General features: G+C 42.7%; 1 protein-coding gene across 1 annotated transcript in view; it reads left to right on the top strand.

Annotated features, from left to right (window-relative positions):
- The window catches only part of ZNF804B (zinc finger protein 804B), a 478,890-nt gene that overhangs the window by 422,795 nt on the left and 30,711 nt on the right, over positions 1-25,384 (top strand). The window contains exon 2 of the mRNA XM_014603041.3: positions 864-1,007. Within this exon, the coding sequence (XP_014458527.2) occupies positions 864-1,007 (144 nt within the window). The remainder of the gene's footprint in view (positions 1-863; positions 1,008-25,384) is intronic.

The raw sequence follows: 25,384 nt of genomic DNA, 5'->3' as shown, positions 1-25,384 counted from the left end.
GCACACACTTTCTTCCTTTCTGTGCCTACTCCCTGCCCACTCCCCCCACCTCCCCATCCAAACCCCGGTGTCCCCTGCTGCCCAGAAGCAGGTACTGGAAGGAGGAAACTGTGCACCACTGCCATTGTCCCTGGCCAAGCCAGGCTCCCTGTATAGCTGCTTTCTGCAATATGGGGTAGGAATGGCTCCAGAGCTCTCCCTGTGCCTGTATCATCTATGAAAAATGGTGGCAGCATACAGGTTCCTCCTTCCAACACCTGCCTGGAGCCGGTAGGGAAGCAGCTGTTGGGGGAGGCAGCACAGCTAGAGAGCAGGTGCTAGAAGGAGGAACCTGTTCACTGCAACTGCTGTCCCCTGCTGAGCCTGACACCCCACACAGTCATCACCCAGACTGGAGCAGAACAGGGGGCGCATCCACACTGCCACACCGTTCCCTGTGTCCACACTTTCACTTGCATGCCTTCCACTGTTAAGCTCCCTCAATCAACCATTTTAAGTCATACACTTGATAATACTATGCTTTCTTTGGGTCTTAGTATTTGCACTTCAGTAGAGGACTTGGGTCAAACTCAAATGCATAATTATTCTGGAGAACAAATGTTTCTTTAATCTTTGAAAGAATATTGTGAGTCAAAGACTTACTTGCCCCAGGTATACGTTCACACCACTGTGGATTTCAGTGAATCATCAGTTTGGTCTGGTTTGTTTGACAGAGTTTTTAAGTTCTGCTCTTTTCTATTTAAAATGTTTACCATTTAAAATGCTGCTTATTGCATAATTTAACACATACCTAATTAAGTGGCAGATCTGGAATCTTCTCTGCTATTTGTAACAAAATGCTTCCTTTACCTTTGCCTTTGTAGGATTATGCAGAGAAAGAGAAGGCTGCAGCAAAGGCTCTGGAGGATGTGAAGGCTAACTTCTATTGTGAATTATGTGATAAACAGTATCTTAAACACCAGGAATTTGACAACCACATCAATTCGTATGACCATGCTCACAAGCAGGTAAACCTGAAAAACCATGCACATTACTATAGGTATTTCATCATTAAAGAATAATATAATTATAGCCACTTCAAGTTATATTGAATGGCATGTTTAAGAATGTTGTTCTTGTTAACTGCATCCCATGCTCCATTTACATTACTTTTGATCCAAACTCTGCTGAAGTCTATTAAATAGATTCTTTCCATTGAATTCAGTGGATTGTAGATCAAACCTAAATGAAAGAATCTTTAAAAGTAAGTGCTATTTTAGGGTGGGAACAGAATAAGATCAGGTTTTGAAAGGGAGTTGACTATTATTAGTTCATATTAATGTTTTTAGAAGGACAGCCTGTGAAATATTAGCTGTCATGGGAACCATCAAATGCAACCCAATTTAAAATTAGTTTCCATTGAAATTAAATGTAAAATATTATTCTAGTCTTAAACATCATTGAATGTAAAACAATCCAACTGACTGGCCACTTCCCCTGATTTGAGATCAGTAATTGCACTGAATGTGATGTTTTTAAATGTGGAGTTGCCTATCAAACTAATGGAGATGTATCACTTTCTCAAACATTCAGAGTTCTTCTTTTAGATTCATATGGCAAACAATCATGCTGTTTCAGGCTGATCATGCTGTTTTGAAGGGCAGAAAAGCAGTTTGTTTTAAAAAACAAAAGCATATGTTTATGAAGTTGAAATCTATGTCTCATTGTTTCTTGGGGTGGAATTCATGCTGTTATACGAAGAATATAATGTAAGATAACATACTATTGAACAATATGGTATGGTATTTCTGAAAGCAGATAGTCCTTTCTTATTGTTTGTCGTTATTTGTTTTATACCAATTTATTAATTACTATATATTAGCTAGAGCTAGAATGTGCATGCTTGCTGCCCTGCAAGGTTGGCTTTCCTGGCTTTCTTCTGAATGTAGCTGAATGCCCATTTAAAGTGGCAGTAAAGAGGAAATGTGCTTCTAGTTCACGTAAAGATTTTAAGGTTCAAATAAAGCACTTTTCTAAAGTCAAATTAAGAACTGTGAGCCTTCAGAATTTCTGATGTAACGGATCAGGTTTTTCTTATGCTACACAAGATGTAATTGAAATGGGTTAGTCCAGTGCATAGGGCAGGGGGAGATGATAAAGATAATTAAGTGGTGAAAATATAGGCATCCATATCCAAATGAGAGAAGAGACAGGAAGATAATGCATAATGAAGACAAAATCTCAAGAGAATTTTAGCTCAGAACTTTCTAATTATAAGGCAGACACTTTAATGATTATGACCTGATTTGGGAGGTTCTGAGAAGATTAACCCATTTCCTTCTGGATGCTCCATGGTTTTTTTCCTTGAGGGAAGAGAGGGTCACACTCTATCACAAAGTATTTGATTAAGAATCACTAGATACTGCAAGGCTTATTTCCTCCCCATATACGTGCCATAGCAGCATGCTGAGACAAAAATGCTGCACTGACTCTCACTCATATTTATTGTCCTGAGTGGGGCTACACAGGCTGTAGGTTAGCCAAAATCTTGGGTCTAGACATCCCTAACAGCAGCATTCTCATTATGAGCCCAACTTTGACCTCACTGACTCTGTGCAAACCTAGTGAAGTCAGTGGCCACATCTAGACAAGTGCTGCTGTGCAGTATGTGGCACCGCAGACATTCAGCTATTCTTCTTTGTACCTGGGAGATCCCAGGGTAAAAAAAAACTGTGCAAAATAAAAGCAGAGTGGTACATGCAGGGGCAGTGCGTGCCACCCGAAACTGGAGCCTGGAAGCTGGAGCCACACTCCGGCTGCCGGGCAGGCTCCGAGCAGCAGGATCTCCACCGCTGCAGCCCCAAGAGGCCCTCAGCACCCCAGGTAAGGCTGCTGGGGCCAGCACAGTGCTGGCTCCAGCCTCTCCTACCCCACCTGGGGTAACCTGCTGCACACCAGAGGGCATGTGGCACAGACATTCCCTGGGGACAAGTAGCAGTGGCACAAGGTGTGCTGCTGCTTCTTGTTCCCAGGGAAACAAACGTCCACTCATGTGGACACGGGCAATGTGGGCAAAGTCAACATGTGGCACAGGTGTAACAGTTGTCACAACTTGATCCATCCTTCACTAAACAAAACCAAATTTTTCTCCTGGAATTTTAAAAAAACAAGCAAACAACAACAGCCCTTCACAACACAATTAATCTACAAGAATGCCTGTAGTAATATAAAACAAATACTTTTTCATATCCCAAATGTGTGACGCTAATCCCTATAATCCCCTTTTGCTACACAAAAGGATTTGCCTTCACCCTTTAGCAGTTTTTCTACTTGTCTGGACGGTCTCTAAACTCAAGCAGATCCATTTCCAGCACATGGAGACAACCTGCCCTTGTTCCCATGCTACTCACTGGGTGTGATTAATGCAAAATGAAACTGCCATTTTGATGTGCCAGCCAGTTTGTCTTGGCAGCTTTCCATCCTAAAAGATAACATTTAAGCAGTAAAACTCTTTTTAATTTTTAAGTAAATGTAGTGCTGTAAAAGCTGCCAGATCAGCATTCCCAGAGACTAGCAACCTATATTTAAATGCACATAGTATATTTAAATGCATATAGTATTTCATGGCAGCACAAGCTTCTTCCACTCTCCCCTTTTAAAAGTAATTCTGAAGCTCAGGTAGTAGCTACATGATACAGGTGATAGGGTAGTTCTGTCTTCTGTATTTACTCTATATTTATTAACCTTAAAAGAAAATGGAATCACATTGCTTATGATCTCTTGAATTGTATTCTCTAGGGTTAGTTTCAAACTGTTAAATAGCATGGTAGCCACAAGAAAAATTTCAGAAATGTCAATTTAATTCCTTTCCCTTAGGGCACGTCCTCTCTCAGAAATCTGGACAATTCCTCATTGCTTCCTCTGTTATATATATTTTTTCTGTTTCATGTCACTCACATACTTCTTTATTCTGGCAACAGTCTTTTAATTGAGGCTGAATTAGACAAAGACTCCATCAATCTCAGCAGGAAAGCTTTACAATTGATTGAAGGGGTCATTTAGAGGAAATACAAAGTACTAGTACTTCCTATAGCCTCTTTACTTCCTGTCCATAAGCTGCTGGTCCCTGATTTGACAACATTCCTTGCCCAGAAAAATAGCAAAAAGTATTAATTTCTTAAGAAGCTATAAACATGGGGACCCATAAAATTAGAGAATGAACAATGTGAATTGTTAATCAATGTGAATTTGGCTATAGGCATGTAAAATTGGGTTGTTCAGAAAATAACGAGTGGCAAATTACTGTTAAATTATTCAACTACTTAACAGACTATTATGATATTATTGTATGGCTGGATATTTTTGTGCTTTTTTGTCAGATTTCATGCTGAAAAAGAAAAGGGCATTTTTTGTACAAGGGTGAATAAAGATAGAGGCATTTATGGTTTCACTAAGTATAGTGCCATATGACCCTTGTTCTCCTGCACTATTTTTGTGTGTGTGTGTGTATGTGTGTGTGTGTGGCAGAAAGCTGATTTTCTTTAATTATTTCTGGATCAAAATTGCAAAGCATTATATTTTATAAAAGTTACTTTATAATCTATTTTACCATCTGATTTTAGCTAGTCATTAAAGTAAAGAATGCAAAACTGGGTTCTAATATTTGGTACAATACTCATTTTCTTCAGCTCTGGAAACTTTTATACGATTTTACAGCAACAGCCTGGACTTGTTCTATTGCACTATGCTAACCTCAATAAAATTCTGACACAATATTCTATAGTAACACTAAACTAATGTATGAAGTCCATTAAGTTCACTTTTCAAAAAAATGTATTTTTACATTATCTTCCCCCTCCCAAAAATATAGTATGGTCTAATATGATTTACACATAAAGTATAAAGTTATATCTTCAATTGTCTTTATCAGCTGGAAAAGGTAACCCTTAGTGAAGAGTAAGTACTTGAGTGTAAATCTTAAGATTCTGCTTGTGTTTAGGCCCTCTTATGAGTACAAGGGCTTCTCTGCATCTGTTGTTAAGTATGGTATTAGAATCAGGGTTGGTATGGTGTTGGGGAGTTAGGAGTAATGTCAGTGTGCAGCCAGATGTTTTAATTAATTATTTCTGGACCTTCTATCATCCTCACACAGGCTTATAATTGCAGGCACGTGGCTTCAACATGCAGACCAATATAGAATCTGTGAAGACCTGGGCAACAGATTTGTTTTGGCAATTTGCTTTCCCCCAAGCATCTGAGATGAATGATGCCTGCTGTAAAATGTTTACATTCCTCTTTGTGAAAAACAGTAACTGAATTATAAGCAATTTTTTACCAAAACTAGCCTTAAACTGAAGGAAACAAGTGCCCTGTCACATTTAGTTTAAAGAAAGGTTTACTGCAGAGGGAAATTCAAGCTAGTTTTTGAAGAACTAGCTTACATGCTTATATGAAATGTGATAAGAAAATAATATAAGTATACATTTTCTTTAATGGAGTTGCTAATTTACATGTCTTAATACAAAGGAGGCAGAATTTGATAAACAGTATGTATTTTGCTGGTGGTATGTGGTCCTTCATAGCATTCATCCATTCACTTATTGTAGTAGCTAGAGATTTTCACTTTTGCGTATGTGATTTTTTGACAACTAGTAAGGCATTTGGAAGTTGCCCAAGGAGACAATGGCAAGATATAAATCTAATCTAGATGCCATATAATAATAATAATAATAATAATACAAATAAGCAATTAAGAAAAACAAGGCTGTATTGCCATCTTGGGGCTTCTGGTGACATCACAAGTATTTATTATATTTTAGGAATAGCAAGTCAGGGTGAAGCTCATCTTTAAAAAGCAGCTGAATATTGTTTAAGTAGAAAGAAACTTGTATTATTTGGGCAGAATTTTTCAGCCTAAATACATAAACATTAACATACTTAGATATAAATATTGGCATGCACTTGGATGCACACTTTACAGAGTCTAACACCCAGCAATGTTTAACTATGGGCTTTTGTGCCTACAGCCCTTATTGATGTCCATGGGTGCATCCCCACAAGCAGGAATGTGCATTTTGAAGTGCCTCAAAGGTTCTTGAGGTGCCACAAAATACACAGGGCACAAGTGAACAGGTTTTCAGTGTGGAGGCAAAATTAGATACCAGGAAATCCCAGTATCTAAAAAACGTGCAGAGAAAGAAAGTGGTGTTATGCATGTGACAGCAACATTCAACACCTGATACCAGAGCCTGGATTGCCATTGCTTCAGGATGCCAGGAAAGGCTGCTAGGGCCAGGTGCTGGCTTCAACCTCTCTTATCCCACCCAGGGCAATTTGCTGCATGCCAGAGCATGTGTGCAAATATGTGCCGCTGCTAGTTGTCCCCAAGGAAACTCATGTGTGCGTTTGTGGAGATGCGCCCCATGGTTCCTTTGTGCTACAACTGTAATGCTGGTAGGTATAAAACTATTTCAAATCTAAGCACATGCACTGAAATGTTAGCTGGTGTTTGCTGGTACAGAAAAGCAGGGATAAATAGACACATACAGATTTGAGGCTGTCCCTCTTAGGTTTCTCTGTCTTTCCATGAGTAACTCTTCCAAGAGGCAGCACAGTGCATTTCTCTTAAGGTGGAATTCTGCTTTTAGATTAGGTCTCCATGCTACAGAACCCCAGTTTATCAACCACATAGTCCTTAACCACAAAAGGGTTTGAAACCTGCTTGCCGGGCTGGTCCACAATTTTTTGGGGCCCCCTGGAAAGTATAGTTTTTGGGCCCCCTGACACAAAGAAGGCATCGGCAGAGCAGGTAGGAAAGGCAAGTGCAGAGGTGGATTAAGGTGTACTGGGGCCCTTGGCAAGCACAAAATTGGAGGCTCCCTCCCCACATGGGAGCTGGGCTTCAGGGGGGAAGGGCCCCTTCCCCTCCTAGTGCTGGCAGGGGAGGCTGGGTGGACCCTGCCAGGCTGTGGGGCACATGCCCGCCACTTCTCCCTGCTCCCCACCCCACACATACACATGGCAGACAAGGTTCTTTGGGTAAATCTGATATCTTTTATTAGACCAAGTAAATAGTTGGAAACATTTTTCTAGCAAGCTTTCAGGTTTAAAAACCCTTGATCAAGCTGAGGGAGCATCTGCAGTTGGTGTATGCTCTTCCTGGATGGAGTGAATAGTAAAGAAGCCAGAGAGGCTGGTCTGCATGCAAGCCAGTCAGTGAAAATGTAAATTGAGGAGTCAGTGGGTGAGAGAATCAGTGCATGAGAGTCAGTGGGTTTCGTGGAATCAATCCTTAAACCCCTTGTTACCGAAAGAGTGAGTTTTGTCCAAGACACTACAGAATAGACTTTCTACGTAAACTTAAAAACATAGAGTACCTTCCCAGCAATACCCTCCTAGCCACCATGATGTTTACCAGCTTATATACCAACATCCCACACCAGGATGGCATCCAAGCCTGTCTTACATACCTACAAGAGCAAGATGACAATTCTGAGTAAAGACACAAAGATATTACTGAAATTATATGCTTCATCCTCACACACAACAATTTCACTTTTAATAACCAACACTTCCTCCAGACCATGGGCACAGCTATGGGCACCAAAATGGCCCCACAGTATTCCAACCTTTTTATGAGCCACCTGGCAGAAGAATTCCTCAAAGACTACACCATCAAACCCTTACTATAATTAAAATATATTGATGACCTCTTCATCATTTGGACTGAAAACCTGCAATCTCTGATTGAGCTCCATCAGAAATTCAGCAGTCATCACCCTCCATCAGACTATATCCTGAGCACTGCAGCACCAGCATCTCTTTTTTAGATACAATTATCAGCATCCAGAATGGTAAAATACAGACCACGTTATACCAGAAATCTGAGGACCAACATACGTATCTGCACAGAACCAGCAATCACCCTAAACACACCAAGAAACCTGTGATACACAGCCAAGTCCTCAGATCCCACCGAATTTACACTGAGAACACGAGGATTGCTACCTCACCAATCCTAAAATAGCTTTCACACAACAAGGACACTCCTTCAGAGAGAGAGATGCACATTTGAAAAAGCCACCTGGATACCACATGAAGAATTGGTGCAGTGCAGAAGGAAAACCCAAAAAAATCGCACACCACTGGTTATGACATATCACCCATTCCTCAAACCTATATGGAAAATCCTCAAACAACTGCAACCCATACTAGAAGGAGACCCAATTGTTAAAGAAATCTTCCCAGATCCACCCATCCTAGCCTTCAAACAAGCACTGAACCTTGCTAACCTCATCATGAGAATCAAACTTCCCAAACTTCCAAAACACACCAAATGGATCCAGGCCATGCCATGAAAAGAAATACAAAACCTACCAACACATCTCCACAACCCCCACAATTACTACACCCCACAACAGAACGATTCCCATTCCTGGATCTCATGCTTGCACCTCCAGAAACGTTATATATCTCATCCAATGCACCAAATGCCCTGATGGAAAATATGTAAGAGAAACCAAACAACAACTGCGCACCAGAATGAACACATACTGGAAATCTATTAAAGACCAGAACACCCAATTACCAGTGGGAGCACATTTCTCACAAGAAAACTGCTCTCTCTCCAATCTCTCAGTATTAATCCTCAAAGGGAATTCACAAAACACTTTTCACAGACAAGCCTATGAACTTCACTTCATCAACCTCCTGGATACAAGAAATCATGAACTGAACATAGAAGAAATACAAAAATCTATTAGACTAACTGGGAAATCATAAGCAAATTGTTCTTTTCTGCAAGCTTTCGGATCCAAAGGCCCTTCATCAGGCTCTGAGAAAAGTATAGATGGTAAGAAGTCCCCATAGGTAGGAAATAAACTTCATTTTTTCACAGAGGGAGCTGGAGATGGAAAGCTGTCCCTTTGGGTCCAGCTTTTGTCTTGTGATTTCCCAGTTGGCCTAGTAAAAGGTATTTTGGAACCAAGAGTTCTACATTTTTGTATTTCTTCTTGTCTCAGAGCAACACAGCTACCAAGTACATCCCTGAAACATGGAAGATGCCAAATTTTAGCTAATTTTTGCATTTTAAACTTCATTTCAGAACAAAAAGAAAGATTTGTTACCTCCCTGCCTGCCATCTGACACCTCCAGGGAAGGATTTTTACCTAATCTACATACCAAAGAGAAACACAGCACAACTCTCAGACACAGTTGCTAAGTACATCCCCGGACTAAACATAGACATTGGATTTATGACACACTATAAGCTGCCTGCCGTCTGACTCCCCAGGTACCTCTCCAATTTTCCCTGCTACATTCATCCCCCTTCCCCCTCCAGCCTCTCTCTCATCCACTGGTTCCTCAGTTTACATCGTCACTGACTGCTCTTCTTCCCGCAGCCCAGCCTCTGGCCTCTTTACTATTCATTCCATCCAGGAAGAACATGCACCAACTGCAGATGCATCCCCAGCCTGACCAAGGGCTTTTAAGCCCAAAAGCTTGCTAAGAAAAATGTTTGTAAGTATTTAATTGGTCTAATAAAAGATGCCACACACACAGACCCCTCTCCACAGACAGCCCTCCATGCCCTCCACCCCCGCAGCCACCTGCAGCTCAGTCTCACTCCCCCCCACCCGCTGGTTATGCTCACATGGAGGAAGCTGCTGCTCAGCAGTCCTGAGCAGCCCTGCAGATTCAGAGGGCTGGGCTGGGTCTGGTGAGGAGCAGGTAGGCAGGGCTCTTCCAACCTGGCTCATCCTCCTCCCCCACAGGTGCAGTGCCACCTGGCCCACAGGTGCAGCGGGGCTCTTCAAGCGAGACCCCAGCCCGGCCCCTCCTCCCCCAGCCCCATTGCTGGAGGAGGGGCCCTGCTTCCAGCTGCCATGGAAGCAAATATGAAAGCCGCAGTTTTAAACTTGGCGCCGAAAATGGGTGCAGAATTTAAAACTGTGGCTTTCACTTCTCTGCTGGGGAGGATGCCGGCCCCACGCGGCCCCTTGGCTGTGGGACCCCCTGCAGCCGCAGGTTTCGCATGATGGTCAGGCCGGCCCTGCTTGCCTGAGACTTCTCTTTGCAACCCGTGAGAAACTCAACTTCCCCCCAAGAAAACTTCTGAATGAAGTATTAGTTGTCTATCTATAGGTACATACTAGTCAGAGAGAAAAAGGTTAAAACCACAAATGGCCTACATACAGATTGTCTTACATTTAGCATTTTTCTGCAGACCTGTCTCTGATACTCCACAGGGAATCAGATTAGTGCTTTTCTGCTGAGCCTGCTTCCTCAGACAGAGGCCATTAATAGTTTCCAAATGTTCTGCTTAAGGTATCCTGCCTGAGGGGCTGTATTCCTGGCCTATCCTGGGGATGGTTGTGCCTTCTTGGAGACAAACAAAAGAACATAAGGGCTCCATATCTATATTTTCAATTAAATGGCCAACGAGTGGGGTTGTCTAGTACCAAAGATTTTGGTTCCTGCACATGTGGAAATATTGGACTGAAGTAGCATTCAGCACCCATGTAACAGATCAAATGGTAGCATTTAAATATGCGAGACAAGGATTTCTTAGGGTGATAACTTTTATTGGACCAACTGCATAGTTGGGATAGAGTTAGACAAGCTTTCAAATGCAAGACATTCTTTTTCATAGTATATCATATTATAGCATGGCACATTATAATCTACACCTGGGAATTTCTCTCCCCTTTCTTCCAAATATTTCTTCCAAATATGCTGACTTTCACTGTGCTGTCCTGGCATTTACTCCTCAGACCTGATGAAGAATGTCTTGCACTCAAAAGCTTGTCTAACTCTATCCCAACTATGCAGTCAGTCCAATAAAATATATCACCCTAAGAAATCCATGCCTCTTGCATAATTCCTGGTTATCACAGCCACAACATCACTCTAACATTACATGTATTAAAATAGACAGAAACAGACATGATAGTCATAATTATCTCTCTTAGAATTTTCCCCTGTATATTAGGGTAAGGCTAATCTATAATCATGTCTTTCTGATAAGGAAATGAGTTTAAGTGTAAAAGCATAATAGCAAGTGATCTGAGATGGGAAATACCAATTGGAACACCTAACTTCTAAGTAGCTAGATGTGTGTGTGTGTGTGTGTGTGTGTGTATTGCCTATGAAATTATATGGATATGCACTCAAATCATACATTTAGGTATACGCATTTGGCAGGTGCTGGATTTTTTAATAGGAAAATGCAAGTTACAAATACTCTAAAGGGGTGCATGCAATTTGAAATCCTATTCTGCAAACACTTATGCACATCCTTAACTATAAGAACATAAGCAGCCACACTAGTTCAAAGGGAGTATTCATAGGTATAAAGCTAAGCTATTCATAAGTTCTACAGCATTCATAGGTTCTACAACACTGGGTTTTAAAAGCCACTTTATTTTCTTATTCTTTCGGTTTATAAAATACTAACAATTGGCACCAATATAGTCATGCTAGATGCTTCTAACACATAAATCAAAATATGGAAAATTCAGCTGAATAAGAAAGATAGTGATTTCCCAAATCTCCCCAAAAGTCATTGTTCAATTTCAGTGAAACATCGGCTTAGTTTTAGCCCTTAGACACTTAATTTATTTCCAATCTGTGCAAAAGGATTTTTAGGATTATCGTCTGTGGATGTCTAGCCCTACTAAACACGCTGCTTCTTTGGCATGCTTGTATTTCTTTAAATGCTGTTATGTTGTGACCCTGAGAGAATCTTTTAACCACTATATGCTTCATTATTCCATTTTGTTACAATACATGCAGTGATTCAATGTTTCTGTTCCTTTTTTAAGCACACATTTCACTTTACTGAGAAACGGTATATTGTTTATATCCCTGGCATCAGTCTTGTTTTCTTTCATGTGAAAACCGAAGCTAAAAGCTACGAATTCATTTATACTGTTTATAGAGTCTGTCTAGTGTGTTATTTCTGTACTTTTGCTCTCTTTGGCTTAGAAAGCCCTTGTTCTCTCTCTCATTCTGGAGCTGATGCATTTATTTTAGTTTATGCTGTTTAGTAGTCTCTAATTTCCCTTACAATTTTCCCACTCTTTTAGCTTTCTTACCATACATTGATGCCACCATCCCCATTTGCTGTGAGTGTGTCTAATAACTTGTTCATCTAATTTATTTCTTATATTTTGCATTTTCTTGTTCATCGTCATTGATACTACTTCTGCTGCTAAGGTAATTATTACTAAATAGCACATAGGTACAACCCTTTGGGCATATGATAATTTCTTATTGAATATTTTACTATTTCCTCACTCTACCATTCCCATAATTGCTTTAGCACAGTGAAAGACGCTCAGCACTGCTCTCATTCTTCCAGAATTTGTGTTGTGATATTAAGTCCTGTATGCTTTCCTTTTTTTTTCTTCTCAAATTAGGCCTAATTATGAACTTGATTAGCTGATGATCTCTATTGGGTTTTTAGAGACAAAGCAGTGACACATGTAGGTTGCCCATTTTAAGACAGTGCTTTAATGGCCTGTGCTGAAATTTCCAAGTTGGTGCCTCAGGATACATGATTTTGGGGGGAAATAAGTTTCAAATATTTCTCACAACAAAGTAAAATAAACAAGCATATCTTTTGCTCCCATTAAAAAGAACCTCATCCAACAATTTGTCCAAGAATTTGCATGTCCAGAACAGTTCATAAATACCATACACATTCTTCTCCAGAACCTGGAGAGCACAGGTTTCCTTATCTTATTAGGTGTAGCAATTATGTTAAGCCCACAGCAGTCATCCTTCTCTAAATGACTGTTGAACACAAAGGGTAACAGCATACTACTACTGTGTGATATTTCATTAGTTCAGGTGATAGCTGTATGTGCTGTTGGTCTAGTGGTCCAATTCAGCTGATGATACAGGAGAAAGTCAATATGGCTCTAACTGAAAACTCTGGCTTAAGTTTCTTTTTTAAAGAATTACAGAATTACCTGAGAGTGAGTTAAAAGGCCATCAAGGTTAAAAAGCCAAGCATACAAAAGTTTGGAAGTGCCAGGATTACCATATTTACTCATACCTTACTCCCTTGTCTCAAAAATTAGCCTTCCAAAATTTGGGTTAATTTCTTAAGCAGAGACACTGCTTTTTCTGCCTAGAACATAAGCAAGGGGTTGCTATAAGATGGCTGCTCCTTCTTTTCTTTCTCTTCAGTCCAGCAGATGTATGGAGGGAGGGACAGAGTCCAGCAGAGATTGGGGTGGGGAGGGCAATCAAATCAGCTTTGATTCTTGCTCCATCCAAAGTTTAAAACCAAGTGCTCTGCAGCAGCAGTGCCATTTCTATTCAGGCAGTCAATTAAACTTAATACTCATTATAATCTACGTAATGACTCATTATAATCTACCTGTTTCCTCCACAGGTCTTAATGACCCTCTCTCCTTTTTAATGGTCTATATGCTCCACTAATCAAACTATCTTTTCTTAAGCAATTTTGCTGTCCGTTAGCTATTCCTGGTTTCTCTTCCCTTAATTCAAAGCCCTGTAGACTATTTTACACACTTTTCAAAATCCTAGATCTACTTGTGGAGTCCATCTTCAGCAGCAGCTACTGTTTCAACTTCTAGCTGAGCAGCCAAGAGCTGCTGACAACTTGGCCATGAAAAAGATAAAACTGTAGCTTTTGCCTGAGCAGGAAAGGAAAAACAAGTGAGCTGAAGATTAGGCTCTGTCCCTACTCTATGCAGCCATAACTCTGGAAAAGTCTCTTTCTTGTCATTCTGCCTTCCCAAAAGCAAGGTACATGTCTTATTTGGAGGGGTGTGGTATTCAAGAAAATAGGGCAAGCTGCTTGCACAATCTAAATTTGTCCCCCAGTGTGCAGGCATTTGAGTTCAGTTTACAGTTACCTGATCACATGCAATTTTTTTCACAGGACACTAGTGTTATTCAGTATACAGGCTGGACAGTGCTCGGGGAATACATCTGTGCTCTGACTGGAGTTGTTGCCAACACAACAAAATTGAATATAAGAATTAGGAAACTATAATAGAAAAATGTGGAGGTAAGAAAGCAAGGCAGAGGACAAGAGGAAAAGACAAGAGAAAACAAGAGAAAAAGGAGTAAGTGTGGTAGGGTATGAGAGAGAGAATAAGGAATATAAAAGGAGGAGGACCTGGAGAAAACAGCAGAGCAGACCAGCAACATAGAGAAGAGACCATAAGAAAAAACCCTGTCTAAAACAGCTCCAGTTGTGAGCTTAGAGAAGGAAGTCAATGCATTGAACCACTGAGACACTGGTTAAAAGAAAATAAGAAAATTATTAGACTTAAGATATAAAAACTGGAACATAAAAGCTGAAGAAGAAGAAAAGAGGGAAGGTATCCAGGTTACTTTGGCATTAGAATACTTCCAGAGTATATATTTTTTTAAATGGTGATGAACATTCATGATTTAACACTCAAAGCTTCCACGAAAATTGGTTCTTCTCTTGTCACCTCTCACTCCCCTCCTGTGTTAGGCCCCATTGTCTTTCACCCTTTCTTCTGTAAGTGCTACATGACAGGCAAAAGGAGTAGGGGGAAGATGCATCGATGGGAATTTTTTCTGTAACCAGCTGTATTTTGGGACAGTTTTATGTACAGGGGCGCTATAGGTTTTGTAGTGATACAAAATTGGATGATTTACATACTGTGAATCTCCTGGAGCTCTGCATCAAGGTCTGCAAAAAACAAAACTGAGAGGGAAAGAGAACTGGTGTTGATCTAGAATCCTGCCTAATTTTGATACCAGAAAATGCATGGACCTAAATGCCCTCCTTTCTTCAGACCCTGGACTTCTGTTTGATACATTTCAATTGGTGGGTTTACAACTCCCACACTTCGAAATGAGCTCTGTGCATCACTGCTACAACACTCCATAGCACAGCAGCATGTTCCATCATCTTTTCTACATATGGCATTTCAGTACCTTTAATATATGATTCAGTGAGTCCATGAAACAATCTATCATATTTTGTCATTTCAGATACATTGATGTAACTACAGGTAACAAAAGAATGCAGCACACCCACTAAATTACATCGGCATTTAAGCAAAGAGCTGGCACGAGCTGGTGAAAGTGGAAGTGGAAAATATCTGGTAGTACTGAATTAAGCTGCAGCTTTTATTTCTCCAATTCAAATTGATTTTAAGATTAAGTTCTATAATTTATACTTTCTAATACCGCACATTAATTGTTTAAATGCTAAGAGAGGAGGTGTTAATTTACACATGCCTAACATGATAAAGTATGTATTAGAGTAGTGCTGGGATGCCACTGAGCACAGCCTACTGACTGGATATGACTTGAGGCAACAAATTCCGATTCTAAATGTCATCTTACAAAAGTCTTTATTTTAAACCCCCCAAATCTATGAAGTCCAGTGTGCGTTATCAAGAATTGATGCACCCACTGCACTGTAAATGCTTTGTTACTTTCCTATTATGCAGAGATAAAGCAAATTAGTAGTATTCACCCTAGCAAAACTGAATGTTTTTTAGAATAATGAGATTCTTTTAATCATTAGTACTTAAGAAATCTCTAGCAAATAATGAAAAGCTTCGTTTAAATTTAATGTCTAGATAAGCTAAATTGTTAAATGCTAGATGGTATGGAATTACATTTGCTACTCTTTAGAAAGAATGCTAATTAACATGTAAATTAGCAATTTAACCCTCTTTAAATTGGAAAAAACCCATGGGACAGTTAATTTCATAGTTGTTAATGATGGTCCAATGACTGTAAGATATTTCTTAGGTATTTCATTATATGAGGAATTACAGAATCATATTATCAGATTTTGGCATTTAAGGCAGAGGAATAATCAGATGTGTCTGTCAGAGGAAGTGCTCTACATTATTGTCTGTTATCATCCTTTCCATTCTTCTCTGAGGGTACACTTTTTAATGACCAAAATCTTAATACTTATCCTGCAACTAGGAGAAATGGACAAAATCATCCAGTCTAGTGGACTGGTTACTCAAATATATGAAGCACCCAGAGGGTTATATTTTTCAACTGTTAGTATAAATTGGACATGTATAAAGCCCATAAAAATGAATGAAAATGTCCTACATGCAATTATAACTATAAATGTAAGCCCCCTGGCACATGTTACATTTAAGATGCAATTAACCTGTTAATCATGCCATAAATAATAACCCTGCCTCACATTCAGGCAATTAATGGTGCAACAAAACAGGAAACCAGCTACTAAAATATTCCACAAAATATGTGTAACACTTTTGTGGCTAGTTTCCATCAGACCTTAAATTGAATACTTAGCAGGGTAGCCACATCATTTAGGCTAATACAGACTGCAAGGCTGGGCATGGTTGACAGCTCCCCCCATTTTGGCAGGCTGACAGCTGTGTGATGCAGCCCTGTACAGAACTACACCCTGCTTTTTTCACGGTGCCAAATCAAGGAGCTGCCCCACCCTCTCCACACAGTCCGCCACCCCAGCTGGGCAGCTTTTGCCCTAGCCCCTCCCCAGCCCCAGCCCCAGCCTCAATCCCTCCCTCGCTGCAGAGTTGTTGATCTGCTTCCCCATGCCCCGTTCCCCCCACTTCCCCCCACACCCCTTCCTTTCCCTTTGCCCCCCACCACAAGGGACTTACCATTTGGAGGAAGCTGTGTCGAGTGTCATAAAGTCAAAACTGGTGTCAGAACCTCAAAACAGGGTGTAAATATGCAAAGCTTGTAAGTGCCATTCGTCATAACTCAAAAATTATAAGTCAAGGACTGCCTGTACATGGATTTCAGTGCAACAGAAATAAAATTCAGGTACATTAGAATAATATCAAAACACAGATTTGAAACATAGCAGAAAGGTGTCAAGGCAGTTAACTTGCAAACTACTTAAAATTATAACCTGATTAGGTGAGTCAACATTTACATGCTAAATGAAACATAAAGGATTGAAAATTCATAATGAAAACAACATTTAAATGAGTTTTTTTTTAAAACCAAAGAAGCTACAGATGCTAATTCTAACAAGTAGTGTGGCAAAACCTGAAATGTAAACAGCCCAACAGAGATACAGGTTTTGATCTTGCCAGATGCTAAACTGTTGGGCTGCATCGCACTCCATTTCCTTCAGTGGAGTTAACACATGCTTCAAAATTAACACGTGCTTAGGTTCTTCACTGTGTTGTGGTGTGGCTGCTCAGCATCTTCATAGATTTCATAGCCATTAGGGCTGGAAGGGACCTCAGAAGATCATGAAGTCCAGTACCCTGCCTGAGGGGCAGGAAGTCAGCTGGGGTCATAGGATCCCAGCAAGATAAACATCCAAATTTCTCTTGAAGGCATTCAAAGTAGGTGCTTGAACCACCTCTGGTGGCAGGCTATTCCAGACCTTGGGGGCTCAGACAATGAAGAAAGTCTTCCTCATGTCCAGCCTGAAACGGTCTTGCAGGAGTTTATAACCGTTTGACCTTGTCATCCCTTGGAGCGCTCTGGTGAACAATCATTCCCCCAGATCCTGGTGAACACCCCGATGAACTTATAGGTAGCCATCAGATTGTCCCTGAGCCTGCACTTTTCCAGGCTAAAGTGTCCCATAGCTCTCAGCCTGTCATTGTAAGGTCTGTTTTCCTGACCTCTGATCATGCACATGGCTCTTCTCTGGACTCTTTCAAGCTTCTCCACATCCTTTTTGAATTGAGGAGCCCAAAACTGGACGCAGTACTCCAGCTGCGGCCTCACCAAGGCCGAGTACAATGGGAGAATGACGTCCTGGGATTTGCTTGAGAAGCATCTATGGATGTAAGCCAGCGTTTTGCTCATTTCACTAGCTACAGCATCACATTAAAGGCTCATGTTCATCCTGTGGCCAATCATGACTCCCAAATTCCTTTTATCCATAGTGCTAACCAGCGTAGCACTGCTGAGCCTATAAGGATGCTCCAGGTTTTTCCTCCCAAGGTGGAGAACCTTGCATTTATCGGTGTTAAACACCATCAGGTTCTCATCCACCCATTTCCTGAGCCTGTCAAGGTCAACCTGGATTGCCCTCCTGTCCTCAGGTGTGGATGCTTTACCCCAGAGTTTGATATCGGTGAACTTGGCCAGTCCACTTCTGACTCCAATGTCTACATCATTAATGAAGAAGTTGAACAATATAGGTCCAAGGACAGAGCCTTGGGGGACCCCACTGGTCACAGGGCACCATGATGATTGACTTCCATCAACCACCACCCTCTGGGTCTGACCACGGAGCCAATTCTGCAGCCAGTGGATCGTGGTGGACCTGGGGCTGCAGTTGGTCAATTTTTCCAAGAGGTGATCATGGGATACCAGATCGAAGGCTTTTTTGAAGTCAAGATATATGATATCAATCTCTTCTCCCTTGTCCAGGTGATAGGTCACCTGGTCATAAAAGGAAATGAGATTGGTCAAGCAAGACCTACCCACAACAAACCCACGCTGGCTATCCCTTAGGATGTTGCCGTTGGCCAGTCTGTTAAGAATGGCCTCTTTAATAATATTTTCTAAGACCTTCCCCAGGATAGAGGTCAGGCTGATGGGCCTGTAGTTTGCCGGATCCACTTTCCTCCTGTTCTTGAAGATAGGCACCACATTGGTCTTTTTCCAATCTTCAGGCACTTCACCAGAGTGCCAGGAGTTCTCAAACATCCGTGCCAGGGGCTGGGCTATGATGCTAGCCAGCTTCTTGAGTACCCTGGGGTGTAAACTGTCAGGGCCGGCTGACTTGAACGTGTCCAGCCTCTCAAGGTATTCCTTCATGAGGTCAGCATTGACGGAGGGCAGGGAATCTCCCTCACCCAGGCCTCCCTGTCCCGTAGTGGGCAGGGGCATCCTATGGGACCAATGAAAGACCGACGCAAAGTACCCGTTTAATAGGCTGGCTTTTTCCTGGGCGTTGGTTGTCAGTTCTCCCATCTGGTTTAGCAGGGAGCTAATGTTGCCCTTGCTTTTCCTCTGGCTCCCCACATATCTGAAAAAGGACTTTTTATTGTCCTTGATACTTGTAGCTAGTTGGAGTTTTGTCGCAGCCTTGGCTTTCCTTGTTCGCTCTCTGCAGGTCTGGACCAGTGCAGAATATTCCTTCTTGGAGGTGTATCCCATCTTCCATCCTTTGTAGGCCTTCCTTCTTAGCCACAGGAGGTCTGCTAGTTCCCTGGAGAGCCAAGGGGGCTGCTGTGCCCTTTTGCTGCCTTTCCTCTGAGTTGGAATAGTATTAGTTTGTGCATCGAGGATCGCTCCCTTAAGGAGCAACCAGTCTTCCTGAACTCCCCTCCCCTTGGGGTTGTGGTCCCTTAGGGCCTCACCAACAAGCCTCCTGAGCTTGTCAAAGTCAGCTTTCCTGAAGTCAAGGACTTCTGTATTGCTGACTGACTTGCCAGCTTTACGGCGGATGGTGAAGGTGATCAGCTCATGGTCACTGTCACCCAGCTTCCCTTCAATCATTAGCTCACTGATTAGGTCATCCCCGGTTGCCAGTACCAGTCGAGCAGCACTTTACCTCTCGTTGGCCCGTAGACCTCTTGTGTCAGATAGCAGTCCTTCACGCACGAGAGGAAGCTTTGCGACTGCTCAGATTTAGCTGAGCGCTCTTTCCACAAGATGTCTGGATAGTTGAAGTTTCTCTTGACAACCATAGACCTGGAGCATGCGGCCTCAGCCAATTCCCTGGCGAACTCCTGGTCAAGCTCTTGACTTTGAGTGGGAGGTCTGTAGTAGACTTCCACCATCATGTTCCCTGTGCTGTGTTCCCCATGGGTTTTAACCCAGAGGGTCTCCAGCCATCCACCCTGGTCACCAATATCAGCTTGCAGGGATGCGTAACACTTCTTGACATAGAGAGCTACACCCCCGCCCCTTGTCTACTCATTCTCTCCTGTACAGGGTATAGCCATTTATACCCATGGTCTAGTCATGGGTGGAGTCCCACCAAGTTTCCATTATCCCTATGACATCTTAATTATTTGCGGTAAGCAGTAGGACAAGTTCTTCCTGTTTATTCCCTAAGCTCCTGGCATTTGTGTACAGGCAGGCAAGTGTCCCCTTGGGGGCCCTTGCCTTGCTTACAGATTGTTCCAGGGCTAGGGCAGGGGTGGGCTCCCTTAAGCGCCTTGGCCTGCTGGCTTTGCAAGGGTTGCTCAGCAGGCCAGCAGTGGCGGTAGTACCCCGTCCCCCAGCGGGCTTAGTTTAAAGCCCGATAGAGCAGGTCATCCAGTCTGGCTGACAAGAGCCTCCTCCCCAGCAGAGAGAGGTGGAGGCCTTCCCTTCCCAGCAGCTTGCTGCCTCTCTCACCAAAGAGTGGACAGTAGTCATGGAAGCCAAAGCCTTCCCGCTGACACCAGTGTTGCAGTCTTTGGTTAACTACCTGGATCCTCCTCTCCCTCCTCAGCCCGTAGCCCAAGACTGCAAGGATCGCAGAAAACACCACCTGCACCCCCAGACCCTTTAGCCCCACTCCCAAATCCCTGTAGTGCCCCGTGACCCAGCTGGGAGCACTCCAAGCCATGTCATTGGTACCCACATGGATAAGGAGCATGGGATAGTGGTCTGTAGGCTGGAGGAGCTTAGAGATCCTCTCCACAATGTCTTGGATGCAGGCTTCTGGAAAGCAGCAGACTTCCCAGGCTAAGGGGTCAGAGCGGCAGATTGCCCCCTCAGGATAGAGTCTCCCATGACAAATACTTTGCATTTTGTCTTGGGGAGAGCAGGGGCGGTAGCTACAGTAGTGCCCGTGTTGCGTGCAGCAGCTGGCAACTCAGCAGGCTCTGCTGGGGCTGCAAGAGATTCGTACCTGTTGCATAGCTCCAGCAGGGCAGGGGCCTGGGTGTGGCAGGCCCCCTTGACCCCCTTGGTCCATCCCCTTAGCTACACAGAATGGGAGGTCCTGGAGTCCTCCCTTGTCCTGGAGGGAGACCATGGTCTACCCTCCAGCTCCTGGGGGAGAAGGGCCTGGCAGTAGGAGTCTATCTCCTGCTCACAGCCCCTGATGGCATGCAGTCTCTGGACTGCGACCTGGAGCTCCTCCAGCTGGCGCACCAGAGACCCCAGTAGGGAGCAGACCCAACAAGGGGAGGTGGCCATGCTCCCTGGCCCCAGAGCCTGGAAAAGTGACAGGCAGACCCTGCAGCCGAGAGCCAGGGGCTCCATCTGCATGGAGCATGAAACCATGGGCTCCGTCTGGGTGGAGGCCTCTGAGGCGCCAGAGAGGGGGGGGCCGCAGGCCCCGAGGGGACCCTTGGGTTGCGGAGCATGCCCATTCACGTCATGCCACTGATAGGCCAGCTGCAGCTGGGAATGCCTACCCAAGGGGGCTCACAAGCAAGGCCTCAGGCCCTCCCACTCGCCCTCCTGCATAAACTCCACGTGAACTTACTCGCCGGGCAGATAAGCGCACCTGTTTGCGTGGCCTATTCACAAGGCTCCAGTTGCATGACTCCCTGGGGGGCTGGGCCAAGTAGGGGCTAGAGCAGGGTGAGACTCCCCTTGGCTCCGGCTTATAGTTTCATAGTTTCATAGTTGGTAGGGTCGGAAGGCTGTCTAGCCTCCTTTTGAAGACCCCCAGGGTAGGGGCGAGCACCACTTCCCTTCGAAGTTGGTTCCAGCTCCTAGCCGCCCTGACACTGAAGTAGTGCCTCCTGATATCTAGCCTGAATCTACTCTCTGTCAACTTATGGCCGTTGTTCCTTGTTACCTCCAGTAGTGCTCGGGGGAACAGGGACTCTCCCATTGCCTGCTGGTCCTCCTTGGCAAGTTTATAGATGGCCACCAGCTCTCCTCTCAGCCTTCTTTTGTGGAGGCTGAACAAGTTCAGGTCCCGTAGCCTCTCCTTGTAGGGCCTGCCCTGCTGCCCCCTAATCATGTGAGTGGCCCTCCTCTGGACCCTCTCGTTGCTGTCCACATCCCTCCTGAAGTGCAGTGCCCAGAACTGGACGCAGTACTCCAACTGCTTCGCCGCCTCCCTGTGGCTAGGCTGGGGCTAGTCCCTCCCTCCAGGGGCCCCGCTTACCTCCACCTCCTGCTGGGGGTTGGCAGGGGCACCCTGCAGCAGTTGGGGGTCACTGAGGGGCTTCAGGGGAGCGGGGGCACAGCGGGCTTGCACCCGCGTGTTTCGCGCCACTCCCAGACCCTGTCTCATCTTGTAGTATGGAGACCATATCTTATAGGAGGAAAAGCAAATGTGATGTTTTATATTTTACCCTGACCTTAAGTAGTTAATACTTTTTATAAACTTCATGCAGGACACATTCCCTCTATGATTTTAGGCTCTTAAATGCTAATACATGCCATATGTAGCATCTACCAGGAGGAAGGAGAAGCATTATGGGCCTAAGAAAACATTTTGGCAAAAACAAATGCCCTTATTTTTAATTACTCTTTAAGGTAGTTTTACTAGAGTCAAATCAGTATTATTTAATAGGCAGGATGAATCATATCAGGTTTTTCTGTCTTTTAATAAAGTGCATTGCACAACTGGCTTTTTTTTCCCTAAACCAAAGATTGCTGCTGTTGATTATAACAATAAAGATAACAACAAAAGGATACAACATACCTTTCTAAGTATTTTCATATTACCGCTTATTTAAAAGTATGCCTATAACATGCAGTGTTTTAAATTACTGAGTGTCATGAGAGCATTATGTCAGACTGCAGATGTACAGTATCATCTCCTCTGTGCTTTGTAGACTGGCAGTTATCAAGAGACAGGTTTCTAAGTGAGATGTGCTGCTCATGGAAAACTGTACAACTCCACTTAAAATTAACTGATTTGGCTCAGGTTGCATCAGCTGAGAATGTGGCTATGTAAGAGCTCTGCTTAAAACTGAGCTAGGGCATCATGACAAGGTAAATCATGGTGCCATAACTCACTTTATTATTTAATGACACAAGCAATCCGAGTCATAATAATGGAAGTATACTACCAACAGGAGGAAGGCCTCAGAATATTCAGGGAATATTGGATTATATACCTACATGATATAGCTTCGGTCAATTGTTTATTGAATTACAATATCTCTTTGAAAACATTTCTGCAGTTGATTTTACAAGTAGGAAAGCTTGTGTCTTCAAATACTTACAGAAAGTCAATTTTAAGTTCCCCTTCTCAAAAACTTTCAAGCTGTTATCTTCAGTCCAGATGCTTGCCCTCCTCTAGGGGATGAATATTTCTTCTAAACCAATTTGCACCCATTTTAACCCATAAAGGTGTATCTGGATCAAAGAACATCTGTTGAGAATCTTCAACTATGATATATTTGTTCACTTTGGCCATCTGTACCTTCAGCGCAGTGATTAATGTATGGAACTTGACTGCATAATTGAGTCCTGTGGAGCTCTGAAGTCATGCTAATCAATTATGTTTGTGTATGAGGAAATGCACATCTCTTATGTCTTTAAGGGGCATTTATTGCAAAACCAATATTTAAAAACAAAATAGAGACCATATCTGTGTATTACTGTGGTGGCAATAAAAAATGGTGGAAGTAGACATTTATTACTCAAAGTTAGAAGCATTGATTAACATCCTTTAATGCCTCTCCAAGGGAAAAAAAATAAAGTGGGTAACTCCAGACTAATTTTCATTTCACTGCTTTAGCAATTTCTTAATAATTAGACTTCACCAGCACCAGGCATCAAAGAAGATAATAGATCTATAAGTGTCCTCTAACTAATGCTAAATTACCAGGGAATACATAAAGAAGTATGAATGACATTTATACAAATACTAAGTAAATTTATTATGATAGATGCTGATACGTGAAATACCATAGCAATTCTTAATGACTACAACTGATCAAAATTTTTCAGATTAGCATTTCTCTATCAGAAAGCTGCTTTGTTGAAATCATTTTTTTCCAGAAATGTATTGCTTTTAACAGAATTAGTCATTGAAAATAAATTAAAAATTTGTACCAAGTCAAACCTTACACACTAGCTCTAGCACTCTGGGTCTGAGGCTGCATGGAAGGACCCAGTTCAGCTTGTTGGCCTGACTGGCGTTGCATGTGGCTCCAGCACAAGCTGATCTGGCACACTGGCACTGGGGTTGTGCAGAGGAGCCTGATCTGGCATGCTAGCTCTACTGGGGCTGTGCATTGAGCCACATGCCAGATCCAGGGCTATGTGCTGGGTCAGACCTGGCATGCTGGGTCCTGCTGTGGACAAATACCATGTGCTGCCTTGATCCATTGGTCTGGAAATTTGGCACCTGAGGATAGGGGAACGAGAGGGAGAGGTGGCAAGTGTTAATTGCTGTGGCTCCTAGAGCTGTGACTTTAATGCTGCTGCTGCTGCTGCTCCTCCTCCCCCTGCAACAAGTTTCTGGAAATGTGGGGAGCACTTTTCCTCATGTCTAATGAACACCCCAATTTTCTCCAATTGTTTTGGGGGGAACCGTGTGAGATCTGTGTGAGAAAATACACTATTTTTTATTTGCATTGTGGTCCTGACTGGGAGCTCTGGTCATGGGCCAGGCTATTGTCCTAGGCACTATAGCAGCACAATATCATGTGAAGAAATATCATTTTAGCATGATAGCACAGAATAAACAGGGGCTCCAGTACTCAAGCTCCACCCCAGAGTCATGCATGAGAGGGAGCTCATTATCTCCTCCAGATAAAACTCACACCATGGCCAAATGGATTACCTTTTCAGGAGCCCCTTTGGGAAAACAGCCAAGACTCCTTCTCCCTGCAAACCACAATGAGCACCTAAGGTGGACGGTGTGACAGGAAGCAGCACAGTAAAAGCAGAGGTTTTACCTTAATTTCTCTTTCCCTTTCCCCTCACTAGGTCTCCTTTATTGTGTGTAAAAATAGAAACTTGGCAACAGTGATATTGGAATAAAATAATATCATTCACTAGTGTGCATAATTATCAGCAACTGTATTTTTCTATAGAAAATATTGCTTTAAACGCCACAGTATAGTTTTTCCCCCTTGCAACATACCCAAATTATGGAAATAATGTTGATCTTTCTTCCAAAGAAAATTAATTTCTCTTAAAGGCTCTAGTGATTACCTACCTTTTTTTTGGTTTTGCAGTTAAGTGTTTCATACTATTTTAGCCAGGCTGACATTCAGCTTCTCCAAATAAATATATAAATAGGTATCTTGGGCCACACTGTGATTTCCATCACACTGAAATGTAAATCAGGAATACCTTATTTTAAATGTATCTCCATCTGATCCTGTGCGAGTACAAGGGCCTTTATCTTCTAGTTAAAAGTAAAAAAATGTTGTTGAAATTGATAGTAAAAATAAAACAAGCATCAAATCCAGGTATGCAGAAAAGCAAAGCACATTACATTAAATTGGCCTACTGGCTGAGTGAAACATTTATGAATTGCTATAGTAAACTTATCTATGAAATAGAGAGTGTTTTGCATTCAATACATTCT

The sequence above is a fragment of the Alligator mississippiensis genome, chromosome 5, assembly GCF_030867095.1.
Source record: "Alligator mississippiensis isolate rAllMis1 chromosome 5, rAllMis1, whole genome shotgun sequence".
Lineage (NCBI taxonomy): Eukaryota > Metazoa > Chordata > Crocodylia > Alligatoridae > Alligator > Alligator mississippiensis.
Note: the sequence above shows the minus strand (reverse complement) of the source record. Positions and strands in the feature narration are given on the sequence as shown.